Source organism: Phoca vitulina, unplaced genomic scaffold (assembly GCF_004348235.1).
Source record: "Phoca vitulina isolate PV1807 unplaced genomic scaffold, GSC_HSeal_1.0 scaffold5, whole genome shotgun sequence".
NCBI lineage: Eukaryota > Metazoa > Chordata > Mammalia > Carnivora > Phocidae > Phoca > Phoca vitulina.
Window position 1 is genome coordinate 78104537 of NW_022589708.1, and position 18503 is coordinate 78123039.

General features: G+C 36.8%; 1 protein-coding gene across 10 annotated transcripts in view; it reads left to right on the forward strand.

Annotated features, from left to right (window-relative positions):
• Positions 1 to 18503, forward strand: part of ZDHHC20 (zinc finger DHHC-type palmitoyltransferase 20) — a 76903-nt gene that overhangs the window by 45056 nt on the left and 13344 nt on the right. For all 10 annotated transcript variants that reach the window (XM_032403360.1, XM_032403365.1, XM_032403359.1 and 7 more), the window contains 4 exons: positions 4521 to 4590; positions 6402 to 6434; positions 7051 to 7171; positions 15759 to 15891. In XM_032403360.1, coding sequence (XP_032259251.1) covers positions 4521 to 4590; positions 6402 to 6434; positions 7051 to 7171; positions 15759 to 15891 — 357 coding nt within the window. The remainder of the gene's footprint in view (positions 1 to 4520; positions 4591 to 6401; positions 6435 to 7050; positions 7172 to 15758; positions 15892 to 18503) is intronic.

The following is an 18503-nucleotide window of genomic DNA, read 5'->3' on the forward strand; positions in this document are numbered from 1 at the left end:
ACAGACTGAGCTGAGCATGGAGCCTGACACGGGGTTCGATCCCACAACCCTGAGATCAGGACCTGAGCTGAAACCAAGAATCGGCAGCCTACCTGACTGTGCCACCCAGGCGCCCCTTGTCCTTTGTTATATTTGCATGAAGATTACTGACCTTTTTCTTCTCTTCTCCCCCAGTTTGCTCCTATAACACTTGCGTCTCCACTGAAAAAATCACAGCCAGTTTCTTCCCTTTGCTCTCAGGTATATGTCAAAGTATATCTCTCTTAAAAACAACAACAGTTTGGTTCAGATTCTGTTCTAACCGCCATTATATTTTCTCTTCCCTTTGAGTTAGATCCTCTTATAAGTTGTCTGCACCCAAGTCCTCTTTTCCTTCCCAGCTAATACCAGGCAACTGGCTTCCATTATCCCTACCCAAGTTCAGTGACTTTTGTCATTCTGGCTTCTTGAAAAGCTTTCTTCTTTGTGCTTTTCTGTTCTAGTTCTGTTTCTTAATCCTTGAATGATTATTCTTCCTCCTAAATTTTTTTTAATTTTTCTGTTTCTTAACCTCACGAGGGTGCCTTGCCCTTATTCTTTTCATACTGTTCCTTCGGCTTTTGTTTTCACCTCTGGAATTCTGACACTAGGATATTGTGATTATTAGTTTATTGTGTCTCAGTTTGTTTTCTTTAGTAGTTTTCAGGAATGAGTTCACTTTTCTGAATATGAATTAAAACAGGTTCAAGGATATTGTCACACTAGCGCTCATTTGCATTCCAGACCCTTTCTTGTATGTGAGGAAAAGGGGTGGAGTTGCAGCTGCACACCAGGATCACTTGTCTATCTAGAAGCCTACAGTCTAGCTGCACGAGGGCTGCAGCATTCTTCCTGATGTTTCAGAGGGAAGAACTGCAGACCTCTCCCCCAGAGCACCCTGTAGCCATTATTCAAGGATTCATCCCTCTTGGCATGTGTCTACCCATTCAGCATCTCCAGCTTGGTCATTTTCTAGGTTAGTTGCACTGATATGTCTGTTTTCTACGTGTATCCATGGGACTGGGTGAGCTTAGAGTCCTCCTACTTCATCACCTTCCTGGCTCCCACCAGAATAGCTGTCCTTGAGTGACCTATTATCCAAACCTACAAACCCAAATAAAACTGGATTCATCAGTTCAAAATTTAATACCATCAAGCAATAGTTGTCACATGGTAGAAACTCTCTAAATATTTGTTGAATGAAGGAGAGAATGAATAAATGAAAAACATCCTGCCCCACTCTCCCTACTTCCCCCAGACTGAGCTTATTTCTGCCGTTGGCAGCCTTGTTCATTTCAGCACCCGAGACTAGAAACTGAAGTTTGCCGATGGCTCCTTTTTCCTCGGTTCTTCTGTCTACTCTGTCATCAGGATCCTTCGAAAGTCTTCCTCAAAGGTCTGTTCAGTTTGGTCTCATCTCAGGGCAAAATTCTCATCTCAGAATTTTGAGTGGAAGTATAGAGGAAAAAGAAAATAAGATACTCCTGATCCTCATCTTACCACTAATTCAGCTATATATAGCTTTGGGCAAATTACTTTCTCTTGATATTAGGGTGTTTTTCATCTGTAGAATGGAGATATCAACTAGGAGATTTCTACTGTCCTTTATAGCTTTACTTTTTCTACGTTGTATGGTTTTATCTCCCTCATGTCCAACCCAGGTGAGGTGTTATAGAACACACCCTCAGTAAACTATAGCTTATTCTTTTAGGTGGATATTTATATACATTCCCTTCATCTTAAAGATATTTTTGTTGAAATAACAGAAGTAATACATGCCATGATTTAAAAAAAAATTTTTTTTAGGGGACCAGATGAAAAGTGAGGGGCACCTGGGTGGCTCAGTTAAGCATCCAACTCTTGATCTCAGGGTCTGACTCTTGATCTCAGCTCAGGTCTTGATCTCAGGGTCATCAGTTCAAGCCCTGCTTTGTGCTCCATGCTGGGCATGGAGCCTACAAGAAAAAAAGAAAGAAAAGTGAGTTTACCCTTCACCCCAGCACTACTCTCCGGGGGCACCCTGTATATCTTTGCAGGAATTTTTTATACTTGGCAGAGTATTGCATAACTTATGTACAATTAATTAATATATTTTAACAACTAGAGTAAATAGATCTTAACCAATACAAATTTGGTTACCTGGATAGTGCCTTTTAGCAGGTATAACTTACAACATTACTTCAAAATAACACTTTGTCTCTCTTATATGTTAATTCACATCTGGAAGGTGGATGCATTTTATTGGGATATGTAAAGAAAAAAAATATGTGTTCTTATTCCCCTCAGACATGTGAAACATGCTACATATCCAGACTGTTCAACAATTTGCTTTTTTTCCATGTGATATATTTGCATTTTTCCAACTTAGGGTACATGTGTATTTTGTATGGAAAATTCTTGTTAAAGTCTACATAGTATTCCACTGTATGGATATATCAAAATGCTTTGCCATTTGGATAATTCAAGTTATTCATAGTATTTTGTTATTAAAAACAATGCTGTAGTGAACACGTCTATAGAATTTTCTAGAAGTAGAAATGCTGAGTCAGAGAACATATACATCTTAAATTTTTATTGATACTGCCAAATTTCCTTCCAAATAGATTGTAATACATGACATGATTCATGTACTTTTTAGAGGGTATACTTAATTTAAATTTTTATTTGAACCTATTTTCTACGCTATTACTATGTTTGTTAGGATCACAAGTAACAGGCAACAGCTTCAGCTTTTTAACTCCTTTCACCCCAAAAAGCTACCAAAAAATATGAAATGGTGTCAGAAATTGGTGGGTATTTCCTGTATGTGAAGGGCAGGACTACAAGAAAGAACTGGAACCCATAATTGGAAAGCCAAAACTGGGACTCTGTGCAGCTTATTTCTTCTTGTTTCTGTGTATCTGTTTCATTTTTAACACTATCTCCCTGCAAACAAGTTTTTATTTTTTATCCAGTTCACATGGCAAAATATCACATGTTACCCAGTTGCGGCAGCATGCAGCCATAACTCATTCTCAGTCCCAGTGCTGAATCCATAGGAGAGAGAGCATGAACTAGAAGCAGGCAGGGTGGTCTGAACTCATTTCCCAGAGAAGGAGAGAGTGGCTTATCAATCAAGCAGATACCTCCAAAGAAGCCATTTACAATATCAAGTAGAGTATTTGCCATTTAAGTGCTCTAAATCTATAAATGTTTCAACTATTTGTGAAAGATCAATAGTAATTTGCCTTGTTGCCAAGTCAGTACAGTTTGTTTGCTTTAGAGGCCATCATATAGAGAACAATTAGCATCTAACTATAATGTTATTATTCTCTATTCATCCATAATAATGGCTTTTAAGGTACTTTTTGATTTGTGAAGTCTTGGGACATTTCCCTCGTGAATCTCAAAGATTTATGTGTCACTTATTGAAATTTCAAAAACCGAAACTTAAGGTTCTGTACGATATACAGACTCTGATGGAACTCTTATTCCAGTGGACTTCTTCTCTTGAATTTTTTTTTAATCAGAGTACTTGAGCTGAAAACAAGTCTTACTTGATCTGATTTCTTATTAATCTCTGACGTCATCTCTGACCTCCTTTTCACCCTGTTCCAGGCACACCACACCCTTCCCTATTCTTTAAACAAACTAATCATGCTCCCACCTCAAGGCCTGTCCTCTGCTTAGAATCCTCTTTTTCCCAGTGTGACTTAGTAACCCCCTTCCTTCAATTTCAATTTTCTCAGATGTCTCTGAAATTACAGTATACAATATCCCAATTCCCCCTCCCTGCTTTATTTTTCTTATTAGCACGTATCACTAATATACTATTTATTTGTTAACTTATTTAGTACTCCCCATCTTCTCCAAAAGAATATAAGTTCCATGAAGGCAGGGATTTAAGCCTAGAACAGTATCTGGCACCTAATAGGTGCTCATGTTTTGAATGAATGAACATATAAATTGGGCAGCAGTAACATATGTTAGAATTGAGTGGGAAGAAGTTCAGGGTTGTTTGTTTTTAAAAATGTTGTCTTGATTTTGCTATTTGGGATAGGGATGGGAGATAAAAGGTTGTGGTTTTGTTTTTCTTGAAAAAGCTATTTTATAATGTTAAAAACAAAATCCCACAGGGTGCCTTAAAAAGTTTAAGCACATTCATTTTGGGATATTTTAGTATAGACAATGTATTATAGTAGGAAAAAAAGCTTGAATCGGGACTTCGTAAATCTGAGTTATGCTACTACCTGACTAGGTGTTTGACCTTGTGCAAGTCACTTACTTGCTATAGATCTCCTTTTCCATCTGAAAATTGCTGGGCGCTGTTCTATTTCTGAGGTTTCCTTCTACCTCTTGACATTTTGATTTCAGAAGCTCTCTAATGCATTTTGGTATTATTTTAAAATTACTAGTTATCAATTTCACAGAATTATTTGTAAGAGAAATGAAAGCAAATTATATAGTCAAATTAACTAAGCTTATACATCCTTCAACAATTTCCTTTTAATTCTTAAATATAGCCATCAGGTATTGTGAAAGATGTCAGTTGATTAAACCTGACCGGGCACATCACTGCTCAGCATGTGACATGTAAGTATTACTTGTTTGTTTCTATTTAACCCTAGCACTGGAAATTGGTGACAGGGGAATGGAAGGGGAAGGAATATTTCATATGCTTTACACTTAGCAAGAACACTGTATCCTCTCCCTTTATTTGCTATGTATTCTGGGCTAACAAAAATATTTATGTAAGCTAGAATATACTTTGAAGTAATCTTGATTAACAGTTCCTATAATAGTTGTTAAAATATTCTTCCTATGCTTATGCTTAATTTAATATTGATGAGCAAGTAAGTAATAACCCCCTTGAGAAAGATAACTTTATTTCCTGGATTAAAAAGACTCACTGAAAAAAAAAAAGACTATCATGACAATTTTCTTATTTTTACTGTTAATATTAAAACCTAACAAACCACAAAAATATTGTTTTCAATTACCATCTGTGACATTGTTCCCAGAAAATTTTGATTTTTTTTTTTTTTTTTTTTGTGTGTGTGTGTGTGTGTGTGCCCTTGTGAGAACGTAGTGTGTTGAAGGAAACATCCATAGTTTGGGAATCTCTACTAGTCCTTGAACTTTAGTTAGACAGGCTGTTTAACATCCTGGGTATTAGTTTATTCATTTCCTATATTGCAGCAGTCGCCTCTTATCTGCCTGGGGATCTATTCCAAGACCCCCAGTGGATGCCCGAAACTAGATAATACCAAACCCTACATATACTATACATACACCTATGATAAAGTTTAGTTTATAAATTAGGCACAGTAAGAGATTAATAACAATAGCTAATAATAAAATGGAACAATTATAGCAATATACTATAATAAAAGTTATGTGAATGTGGTCTCTCTCTCAAAATGCCTTCTACTATACTCACCCTTATTGTGATGAGATGTAGGGAGGTGAATGAGGTAGGCACTGTGACATAGCATTAGGCTACCATTGACCTTCTGAAGTATGTCAGAAGGAGGATCATCTGCTTCTAGACCTCGGTGACTGTGGGTAGCTGAAACCAGGGGAAGCTGGATATGGGGGTGACTATGGATAAGGGAGACTGCTGTATTTAAGATGTTCTATAGTCTAACTTTATACAAATCTAGATTGCATGTATTGGTGATGAGGCAAATTTGGAGGGGTTTTTTTATTATAAAAGTACAGTAGTGCTTATCCATGGAATAAAATTTTGTAAATTATATGGAAAAAATAACCATCTATAAGCCTATCATTGTTAATATTTTAACATATTTGCTCCTAAAGTTTTATTTTTATGTGTTGTGTGTGGTTAAAATAGCATAGGGATTTCTGTATTTCATTTTATCTCCCTCAGTAATTTGTAAGCTGGACCTATCTAATTTACCTAGTGCTATATGTACTATATCATATTAAAATGTCATTTGGTATGGTTCAAGGCATTTGGCTATGCTCAGCTAAATTCCCAGTATTAAAAATCATCTCTTAACTATAAAAGGCCTTGTGGAAATGCCAGAACTTTTCTCTAACCTAATGTTTACTGGGTTAGTTTTTCTTTATTTTTTTAGAGAGGGAGCAGGGGAGAGAGAGACAGAGGCAGAGGGGGAGGGAGAGAGAGAATCTTAAGCAGGCTCCACCCCCAGCATGGAACCCAGTGCAGGGCTCAGTCTCACAGCCCTGAGATCATGACTTGAACTGAAGTCAAGAGTCGGACACTTAACCCACTGAGCTACCCAGGCACCCCTCGGTTGGTTTTTCTAAGATATTATTTGTAAAGGTAAAAATTTAAGCCAAAGAAAGAGAAAACTATCAGAAATTAAAATTAGGGGAATTTTTATGCAAGGATTCTCTTATGTTTATTTGTTTTTTAGATGTATTCTTAAGATGGATCATCACTGTCCTTGGTATGTATAAAAAAGAGGAAATCACATTGGGGGTGGAGAGGTGGGAAGGAGAGAATTGGAGGTAAATTACCACAGCATTCCTAAATTTTGAAGGTCAGTTCAATTACTCGATTACTCAAGGTTGAATTAGTCCTACTTATATGCATATTTATGTATGTACATGTTTATATTAAGTGTATTCCTTTAAATATATACTCTGATGTTAGTAACCCAAGTAAGTATATATTAAGAATTAACATTAAAATTCCAAATTCCTCATAGAATTTATTAAAAACACATATCCACAATTAAGATACTGCTCCCTACTTCCCAAATGGCCCATTTCCAAGTAATAATAGTTAAGTTTTTTATCTGCCATATATATTATTACTGTTTTTATTATAGTTAAAAAATAACATTAAAACTTACCATCTTAACCATTTCTAAGTGTACAGTTCAGTAGTATTAAATATGTTCATATTGTGTAACCAATCTTCAGAACTTTTTCATCTTGCAAAACTAAAATTCTATACCCATCACCGCCCCCCTAACCCCTGGCAAACACCATTCTGTTTTTTGTTTCTGAGAGTTTGTGATTTGTCTTATTTTTACAGTGTGACTTTCTTCATTCTTCTAGGGTGAATAACTGTGTGGGATTTTCTAATTACAAATTCTTCCTGCTGTTTTTATTGTATTCCTTGTTATATTGCCTTTTTGTGGCTACAACAGTTTTACAGTACTTTATAAAATTTTGGACGGTAAGTCTTTTTTCTATCTTAAAACATATACTTAAAACTTTTTAAGATGCTATATTCATAAAGAATTCCTTCATTCTTTATTATAAGTAGATGTACTTTATTTCAATTTTACTAGGTAGAATTTGATCAGAAAGCAGATGGGATTACAATTTACCTTCATATGTTTATTTGCAAATAAAGGGATATTAAATAGGATATAGTGAACTTTTTTTGGTGAGCCAAACTATTTTCAGCAATATTCTAACAATAGACCTATCAATTTTAGGGAAGTAATTGCTTTTTACTTGAGTTGAAGAGACTTACTGCAGTTTTACAGTGATAAAAGTGAAATTGCCAACACCCCAAATAACCACTAATCTGGTTCCTGCCTCTATAGATGTTAATCCTTTTTGTCATAAGTTGTAAATGTTTTTTTCCACATTTTCAATTTATATCTTAAAACCCTGTTTTCTTTAATTTTTATCAAATCAAAGTTTTTTATTTTTAAAGCAGTATTTTTATGATTTCTTTTTTTTAAGATTTTATTTATTTATTGTAGAGAGAGTGCGTGCGTTGCTTGCACAGGAGTGGGGGCGAGGGGAGGGAAAGGGACAAGGAGACTTTGCTGAGGCGAGCCCTACAGAAGGCTCAAACTCATGACCCTAGGACCCTAAGATCATGACCCCAGCCAAAATCAAGAGTCAGATGCCCAACCAACTGAGCCACCCAGGAGCCGCTAAAGTACTGCTTTTAAATAAATAATCAGAAAATCAGAAATAATAGGGGTGCCTGGGTGGCTCAGTCGGTTAACTCTCTGCCTTTGGCTCAGGTAATGATCCCAGGGTCCTGGGATAAAGCCCTGCATCTGGCTCCCTGCTCAGTGGGGAACCTGCTACTCCCTCTTCCTCTGCCCCTCCCCCCCCCGATGTACACTCTCTCTCTCTGCACTCTCTCAAATTAATAAATAAAATCTTTTAAAAATAAAAAGGGGCGCCTGGGTGGCTCAGTCATTAAGCATCTGCCTTTGGCTCAGGTCATGATCCCAGGGTCCTGGGATCGAGCCCCACATTGGGCTCCCTGCTCCGTGGGAAGCCTGCTTCTCCCTCTCCCACTCCCCCTGCTTGTGTTCCTGCTCTCACTCTCTCTCTGTCAAATAAATAAATAAAATCTTAAAAATAAAATTAAATAAAATTAAATAAAAAAATAAAAGCAGTACTTTTCATTTATGATTTCTGGCTTTATTCTATTCACTGTATATTTACACAATATTCACCCAGGTTCTCCTTTGGTATTTTAGTTGTTTTTGTCTTCACATTTAAATCTTTGATTTTGAAGAAGGCATTATTGTAGTCAAAAAGTACATTGTATTTACTCTTCCTAAAAATCCTGTTAAGAAGTTTTAAAATGTAGGTTTTATAATTGAACCGTTCAGGTGTGGTGAAGCCAGCAGATCAGGAGATGATTTCTATTGAAAAGATAGTTTGTTGCTCACAGTTTCTGAGGGAAGGGGCATACCACACCATGCAGGGCCACACAGGGAAGCACCAAGCAGGGTAACAAGATTTAGGTTAGCCAGTTTGCATAATATCTGTGGTCTCTGGTCATAAGGGTTGTCCCTGGTTGTCTGTATGTATCCTTGGAATGGTTATGGCAGGGAAATTTTGCCTCCCGAGTGTAATAGTCCAATAGAGGAGGTGATATGGAGTATGAACTATGGTTGGTTAGTTTGTGTATGAGAGGTTTATTCCTTGCTATCACTTAAGAACTGGTTAGCTGTGAGAGAGGCGGTCTCTCTTCGGTCAGCAAGGCCTCAGATGCCAAAGCATCAAGAATACAGAAAATAAGGGGGGCCTGGGTGGCTCAATCAGTTAAGCATCCAACTTTTGATTTTGTCTCAGGTCATGATCTCAGGGTTGTGAGATCGAGCCCCATGTTGGGCTCCACACCGGGCATGGAGCCTGCTTAAGATTCTCTCTCCCTCTCCCTGTGCCTCTTCCCCCCCGCACCCCCGCCACTCACTCACTCTATCTCTCTCTCAAAAATAAAAAGAAAAAAGAAAAAAAAAAAAAGAAAATATAGTTATTGCAGAAGGAGCTATTATTTTCAATAATTTTCAACATTGAAAACTGAGGTTAGAGGAGTTAGGAAACTAGCCAGAATTTGAACATAGATATCTCTATTTCAGCATCCAAATACTTTTCACTGTGAGTTGCTATTCATAGTCATACTTGAGAATTACACAATTAAAGCCTCAAGTCATCAAGCACAATTATTTTTCCAAGAAATATCTAATACATTTTAGAAGGACTTTCACTAAGACATTGTTGAATTTTTAAACTTTGGGTATTTAAAACCCAGGGTATGCTAGTACTTACAGTTCCTTTGTGTGTTCCTTTATTAGAAAAGAGCACCCCAGTTCTGTGTAGTCTCAGCCCAGTGAATTTTGGGTTCTGTTGTTCCCTTAGTTCTAAGCATCTTTGTTCAGTTTACAACCTACTTAACCCTACTCAGTGGCCCTATTTAAATGAAGAGGATTCAGTGCCAGATGAATAAAGTCTAAATTACAGAATTTCACATTTCTTTACCAGAAACTTCAGCAGTGTTTGCATATAATGATTTATTAATTAAAGAATAAATATTTTGGGGGGTGACTGGGTGGCTCTTGATTTCAGCTCAAATCGTGATCTCACGGTCATCAGATTGAGCCCTGAGTTGGGCTCCATGCTGAACATTTCTGGAACCTGCTTGGGATTCTCTCTCCCTTTCCCTCTGCCCCTCCCCCACTCATGTGCATGCTTTCTATCTCTAAAAAAAATATATTAAAACTTTTTTCAAACTTGTCATGAGTCAGGAAAGACTAGTAAACTTAAATCTATCTTTTTCTTCATTTAACAAATATTTATTTAGTACCTACTATGTGCTAGGCAGTGTTCTAGGCACTTTGGATATATCAGTGAGCAAAACAGAGTCCTGTTTTTATAGAACTTACTTTTAAGAAGAGGACGGCATATAAGTGTAATAAGTAAATCCTATTGTATATTAGAAAGTAAACACTATGAAAAAAAGTAAAAGTAGAGCAGGGTAGGGGATGTGGCAAGTGTGTGTGGGGTGAGTATGACAGGGACAGATAAAAGTGTTAAAGAGAGTGATCAGGGTAGACCTACTCGGTAAGACAATCAGATCTGAGCAAAGACTTGAAGGAAGTTAGTGGACACATGGGAGCACCTAGATATATAGAGCAAATATTAACAGACCTAAAGAGAGAAGTAGAGAGCAATACAATAAGTAGAGACTTTAATACCCCACTTTCATCAATGGATAGGTCATCCAGACAGAAAATCAATAAGGAAGATTGGCATTAAAATGACACATTAGACCAGGTGGACTTACCAGACATAAAGAACACTCCATCCAAAAGAAACAGAAAACACAATGATATAAAACCAGAAATCAATTACAAAAAAATAAAGAACACTCCATCCAAAAGAAACAGAAAACACAATGATATAAAACCAGAAATCGATTACAAAAAAGAAAACTGGAAAACTCACAAATAAGAATGATCTAAAGTAACCTAACTTCACATCTCAAGGAACTAGAAAAAGAACGTACAAGCCAAAGTTAGTACAAGGGGCAAAATAACAAATCAGAGTGGAAATAAATAGAGACTAAAAAGACAATAGAAAAGATCAGTGAAAGAGCTGGGGTTTTTTTTAAAGATAAACAAAATAGTCAAACCTTTACCCAGACTCACCAAGAAAGAAAGAGGACTCAAATAAAATCAGAAATGAAAGAGAAAACATTATATCTGATACCACAGAAATACAAAGGATCGTAAGAGATTACTATGAACAATGATACACCAGCAAATTGGACAACTTAGCAGAAATGGATACTTTCCTAGAAAATACAACCTACCAAGACTGAATCATGATGGAATAGAAAATCTGAAGAGATTAATTGCTAGTAAGGAGATTAAATCAGTAATCAGTAACTTCCCAATAAACGAAAGTCCAGGACCAGATGGTTTGGTAGTGAATTCCAGTCCTCAAAATCTTCCAAGAAAATAGAAGAGGGAACACTTCCAAATTCATTTTATGAGGCCAGTATTACCCTGATACCAAAAATGGACAAGGGCACTACAAGTAAAGAAAATTATAGGCCAATATCCCTGTTGAACAAAGATGTAAAAATATTCAAAAAAATATTAGCAAGCTGAATTCAGCAATACATTAAAAATTAAAAGGATCATACACTATGATCATGTGGGATTTATTCCAGGGATGCAGGTATGGTTCAGCATCTTTAAATCAATCAGCATGACATACCACATTAACAAAATGAACGAAAAAAATCATATCTCAATAGATGCAGAAAAAGCATTTGATAAAATTCATCCATTTTTGGTAAAAATTCTTAACAAAGTAGGTATAGAAGGAACGTATCTCAACACAGTAAAGTCCATATATGGCAGTCCCACAGCTAACATCATACTCAGTGATGAAAAGCTTAAAGCTTTCCCCCTAAGACTAAGAACAAGACCAGGATTCCCACTCTTGCTGTTTATTCAACACAATATGTATTGGAAATCCTAGCCATAGCAATTAGGCAAGAAAAAGAATTCAAATAAGAAAGAAGTAAAGCTGTCTCTATTTGCATAATACATAATATATTTAGAATACCCTGAATTCTCCACCAAAAACTGTTAGAACTAAGAAGCCAATTCAGAAAAGTTGCAGGGTTCAAAATCAGTTGTGTTTCTATACACTAGTAACAGACTATCAGAAGAGAAATTAAGAAAACAATCCCATTTATACTTGCATCAAAAATGTCAAAATACTTAGGGAATAACTTTAACCAAGGAGGTGAGAGACCTGTACATTGAGATTGATGAAAGCAATTGAAGGCACAAATTAATGGAAAGTTAATCTGTGCTCATGGACTGGAAGAATTAATATTGTTAAAATGTGAAGAATTAATGTTAAAATGTCCATACTACCAAAAGCCATCTACAGAATCAGTGTAATCCCTAAGTTCCAATGACATCTTTCACAGAAATAGAACAAACAGTTCTAAAATTTGTGTGGAACCACAAAAGACCCCAAATAGCCACGGCAGTCTTGAAAAAGAAGAGCAAAGCTGGAAGTATCACACTTCCTGATTTCAAACCATATTACAAAGTTATAGTAATCAGAACAGTATGGTATTGGCGTGAAAACAGACACATAAATAAATGGAACAAAATAGGCCAGAAATAAACCCATGAATCTTGGGTCAGTTAATTTACAACAGGGGAGCCAAGAGTATACAGTGGGTAAGGATAGTCTCTGTAATAAATAATGTTGGGAAAAATGCACAGCCACATGCAAAGAATGAAACTGGATCCCTATCTTACATCATACAAAAATTCCAAATGGATTAAAGACTTGAACATAAGACCTAAAACTGTAAGTCTCAGATTTTGAAAACATTGGCAGTAAGCTCCTTCACATTGGTCCTGGTGATGATTTTTTAGATTTGGCACCAAAAGCAAAATAATAAAAGCAAAAATAAACAAGTGGGACTACATCAGACTAAGAAGCTTCTATACAGCAAAGAAAACCATCAACAAAACAAAAAGGCAGGTTACTGAATGGGAGAAGATACTTGCAAATCATATATCAGATAAGGGCTTAATAGACAAAATATATAAAGAACTTCTACAACTCAGTAGCCAAAAAAAATTTAAAAATGGGCAGAGGATCTGAATAGACATTTTCCCAAAGACATATGGATGGCCAGCAGGTACATGAAAAAGTGCTCAATGTCTCTAATCAGGGAAATGCAAATCCAAACCACAGTGAGATACCAACTCATACCTGTTAGAACGGCTATTATCAAAAGATAAGAAGTAACTAGTGTTGGCGAGGATGTGGAGAAAAGGGAACCCATGTACTGTTGGTGGGGATGTAGATTGGTTTAGCTGCTGTGGAAACAGTATGAAGCTTCCTCCAAACATTAGAACTACCATATGATCCAGCAATTCTACATCTGGATATTTATCCAAAGGAAATGAAAACACTAACTTGAAAAGATATGTGTAAACCCCATGTACATTGAAGCTTATTTATAATAGCCAAGACATGAAAACAAGCTAAGTGTCCCATCAGTAGATGAATGGATGAAGAAAATTGTGTTTGTGTGTGTGTACACAATGGAATATTACTTGGCCATAAAGACTTAGGAAATCCTGCCATTTATGACCACATGGGTAGGCTTGGAAGACATTACACTAAGTGAAATAAGTCAGAGAAAACAAATACTGTTTTTGTCACTTATATGTAGAATCTAAAAAAAATTTTTTTTGGACTCACAGATAACAGATTGGTGATTGTTGGGGCAGTGGCGGGGGATGGATAAAGTGAGTGAAGGTGCTCAAAATAACATTAATAAGTCCTGGGTATATAATGCACAACGTGGTGACTACAGTTAAGTATATTTGATGCTAAGTTAGTACATCTTAAAAGATCTCATCACTAGGAAAAAAGTTTTATAACTGTGGTATGGGTGTTAACTAGACTTACTGTGGTGATCATTTTGCAATGTGTACATATATTGAGTCATGTTTTACACCTAAAACTAATAGAATGTTATATGTCAATTATATCTCAATTTTTTTGAAGAGTGTGATCAGGGTAGATTTCAGAAGGTAAGATTTGAGCAAAGACTTGAAAGGAGTTAGTGGACATTTGAGAGAAGAACATTTTTGAGGAAACATCTCGACTTTAGAGCAAAGGCCCAAAAGTAGGAGTGTCCCCGTCATGTTTGTGTAACAGCAAGGAGGCCAGGTGGCTGGCATAGAATGAGAGAGAATGGGACTAATGAGAAGTCCAGGCAGTGGGCCTTGGAGAGTGTTGGAGGACTGTGTCTTTCATGCCGAATGAAACAGGAGCAGAGGAGTAACATGGTCTTATTGTAATGGATCACTCTGATTGCAGAGCTGAAACTAGACTGAAGGTCAATGATAGCATCTCTTAGAAGGCTTTTGCAGTAGTAGTGACTGAAGGTGGTAAGAAATTCTTGGATACAGTTTTGAGAAACTACTAATCAGAAGCTTTTTAATAAAAGCTATTTGCTAAAAAAATTAATTTATTCTTTCCTAGATATAAATCTCTTTAAAAATAGTGGGAAAGTATATATTTAAAGTGTACCTTGAATGTGCTTAAGGAGCTAAATTTTCTTGTCTGTTTTCTCTTTTGTGTTTTTGGAGAAAATGTTGTCAGTGACCTTTAGAGAACAACATCTTAGTGTTCCTTCAAAACGAAAGATTTATAAAACTAGTGTTCAGGATAATTTTGTATAAAATTTGGTTTCTTAATACATTATCTCTATTTGTACAAGCTTTGCCACAGGAAATCTACAGAGAGTTGTCCAAAGGTAAAATAACATTATTGCCATGCCATTCTTGTGAAAATTTATAGTAAATATGTATAATACTCATTTGCTTCACAAGATGGGAAGTTAAAAGAATTGCTTGATATGTTTAAAAGGTACTGTGGCTACTCTGGGAGAGAAGAGTAAAAAATAAATGCCAGAATAATCTAATGCTAAAAACCTTCATTTTATTGTGTAAACAGTGTTTAAATCAAGCCAGGACCACCTCATGTTCTAGTGGAGTCTGTGATTTGCACATGTGGTTTTATTTTAAGAGCTAACACTTAAAGGCTTCCTCTTTCTCCTATTAATAGATACTAATTTCTTCTAGGTTAAGATTTTGCTTCTGTTAAAATGAATATAGCCATAAGAATGGGTAACAGCAAAGCTGTTTTCATTCACTAATACCTTGTGGTAAATGTATTTACCTAAAGCGCTAATTACCTAAAAAAAAACCTGTAGAAATTGAGGATAAAAAAGGTAGGAATTGAACAGCTGAGGGCATGGGGATATATGCTGGGGTGTTCCAAAAATAGAAATTAAAGGGGCGCCTGGGTGGCTCATTAAGCGTCTGCCTTCAGCTCAGGTCATGATCCCAGAGTTCTGGGATTGAGCCCCGCATCGGGCTCCCTGCTCCACGGGAAGCCTGCTTCTCCCCCTCCCACTCCCCCTGCTTGTGTTCCCTCTCTCGCTGTGTCTCTCTCTGTCAGATAAATAAATAAAATCTTTTAAAAAAAATAGAAATTAAAGAAGTACACAAATTTATCACAATTAATGTTTGGTTAGCAGCATGTATAATTAAAATAAGCAAATATTTTAGCATAGATAAGGAAAAACTCTTGTCTATCCTGGATATCAGGGAAAGCTTAGGAATATATGCATAAAGTACAAAAGAAAAATGTTGAGTAAAAAAATGCTTCTTTTTATTTTATTACTGAATATATTACTAAAATTTTTAAGTGTTTAAGAGTAATTTTTTAAATGACCCTTTCAACCTTTTATATAAGCAAGCTCCTTTGATAATGCCAATTTTCTGTTTTGGGAGATGTTGCTTTTGGATTTATTATCTGAATTTATTTTATATTCTTCAGATCTGGCAAGATGTTTGGTAGATTCAACAGTCTTTAGGAAGAATCAAGTAATAATATATTTTAGGGGCTGACTATTCTAAAGTTAACTCTTCTTCCTTCCTCAGAATGAACTCTCTGATACACGTGCAAAGTTCCACGTACTTTTCCTTTTCTTTGTGTCTACAATGTTCTTCATCAGCGTCCTATCACTTTTCAGCTACCACTGCTGGCTAGTTGGAAAAAACAGAACAACAATAGGTAAGTAGGTTAAAAGAAATCATAATTATTTAGGAAGATGACCATAAATGACTATGAAATCCTGAGGACAATAATCAGATGATAAAAAAGTGTAAAATAATTCTGTATTAAGGTTAACTATGACTAGATAAGAACAATGGGTACATAATGTAAAGTTTCAATATTTTGAAGGTTGAGGATGTGAGATTGGCATTTATATGTATTTTCAGTTGTGCACTGTATATAAAAGAACTATATAAATATTATTCTTTAAAAATTATTTATTTATTTTAGAGAGCGAGAGCATGAGCGAGCAGTGGGGAGGGGCAGAGGGAGAGAGAGAAGGAGAGAAGCAGACTCCCTGCAGAGCATGGAGCCTGATGTGGGGCTCAATCTCATGACCCTGAGATCATGACCTGAGCTGAAACCAAGAGTCAGTCACTTAACAGACTGAGCCACCCAGGCACCTCAATATGAATTTTAATAAATAAGAGCTGTTCCCTGCATTTATACAGTGTCTTTTCAAAAATCATCCTATAGAGGCGCCTGGGTGGCTCAGATGCTTAGGCGTCTGCCTTCGGCTCAGGTCATGATCCCGGGGTCCTGGGATCGAGCCCCACGTCGGGCTCCTGGCTCACCAGGGAGCCTGCTACTCCCTCTCCCTCTGCCTCTCTCCCTGCTCATGCTCTCTCTTTCTGTATCTCTGTGTCTCAAGTGAATAAATAAAATCTTAAAAAAAAAAAAAAACATCCTATAGGGGCGCCTGGGTGGCTCAGTCGTTAAGCATCTGCCTTCGGCTCAAGTCATGATCCCAGGGTCCTGGGATCGAGCCCCGCATAGGGCTCCCTGCTCTGAGGGAAGCCTGCTTCTCCCTCTCCCACTCCCCCTGCTTGTGTTCCCTCTCTAGCTGTGTCTCTCTCTGTAAAATAAATAAATAAAATCTTTAAAAAAAAAATCATCCTATAAAGGTGTAGACAGTAGATTTACATGTTATATGGAGGTTCATTCTCAGAACGCAAAAAAAAAAAATTTAAATCCTTATTACAGCTTATCTTTTATTTTTTCTAAAGATTTTATTTATTTGAGGAGCACCTGGGTGGCTCATTCATTAAGCGTCTGCCTTCAACTCAGGTTATGATCCCAGGGTCCTGAGATCAAGCCCCGCATCAGGCTCCCTGCTTGGCAGGAAGCCTGCTTCTCCCTCTTCCACTCCCCCTGCTTGTGTTCCTGCTCTCACTGTCTCTCTCTCTGTCAAATAAATAAATAAAATCTTTAAAAAAAAAAGATTTTATTTATTTGAGAGAGGGAGAGCACACCCGCATGCAAGCGGGGGGGAGGGGCAGAAGGAGAGCGAATCTCAAGCTGACTCTGTGCTAAGTGTGGCACCCACTGCCAGGCTCAGTGTCACAACCCTGATATCATGACGTGAGCTGAAATCAAGAGTCGGACACTCAACCGACTGAGTCACCCAGGTGCCCTTACAGCTTATCTTTTAGCTAAAACGTGTTCTTTACCTTTTTCCCCACCTTTGATTACACACTGACTGGCGTGTTCCATGATTGAGGCTAAGGAGTAGTGTTTTTGACATGGTTAATCATTTCCATCTTTATGTCAACTATATCACTAATATCGGCATTTATTTCCATATTTTGCTGATTTTTTAAAGTGAAATATAGGAGAAGAATTCAGTAAGGTATTAAAATAATTGGACAAACATTTCCTAAATAAGAGTGGTATGGCATTGGCTCAAACTAAGCTATTAGCCTGTAAGCAGCCACTGTGCTATAATTGAAATATTTAGGCATTGGCTAATGTAGCAGGATACGAAATAGGGATTTGTCACATTGTTTCACAGGAAAGTCAAAGACTCCTTGCCATCTAAAGCCATGTGTCTGCCAGGGGAATTGGAGGCAGATAGATTATAATACATAAAGATGAAGACATTTTAGGGAGACTTTTAGATATGTTTATATTTGGATTATTTTAACTTGGTGTCTTACTGAGTCATGAAAAAGCTTGATGGGCTCCAGGGTAAGAATTTCTAAGCCCTTTCTTCCCCAGCTCACTCTCCATTGTGGAGCTCTCCTCCAGTTCCATCATGCCTTCATCCCTTTTCTGTGTAAATAAACTTTCTTGTATCTAGTAATTAATTTTTTATCCTTGTCACAGAGTATCCTGCCATCCTCTTACCTTTACTCATCGATGATAAAAGGCAGCTTACATGCAAAGTCTAGCCCTTACGAACTATGCCAATTAAAAAGGAAGAGATTTCACATAGAAAAGTTGATTTCTTTTCAAAAATTGATAAATCTGATAACAGTGGGCCCATTTTCCTCTCTGGCATCCTTCAGTTGGAACTAAGTAGTAGTCGACTGCTTTAGATGGGAGCTTGAACATTTTAATTTGGCACAGTTCCAAGCCTGCTTCATTTCTTGCCCAGCCACTTAGTTATGAGAGAGGAGTGCTTCATGGGAAACCCATTGTTCTCTTTAAGCAGTATTCTTCAGTTTTTTTTGCCGGTGACTACAATAAGAAAGGCATCATTTGTATTGTGACCTAGTGCATGCACACGTTTATAAAATTATATAAATAAAATAAGCATAAATTTTACAAAACATCATTAACCTCTACTA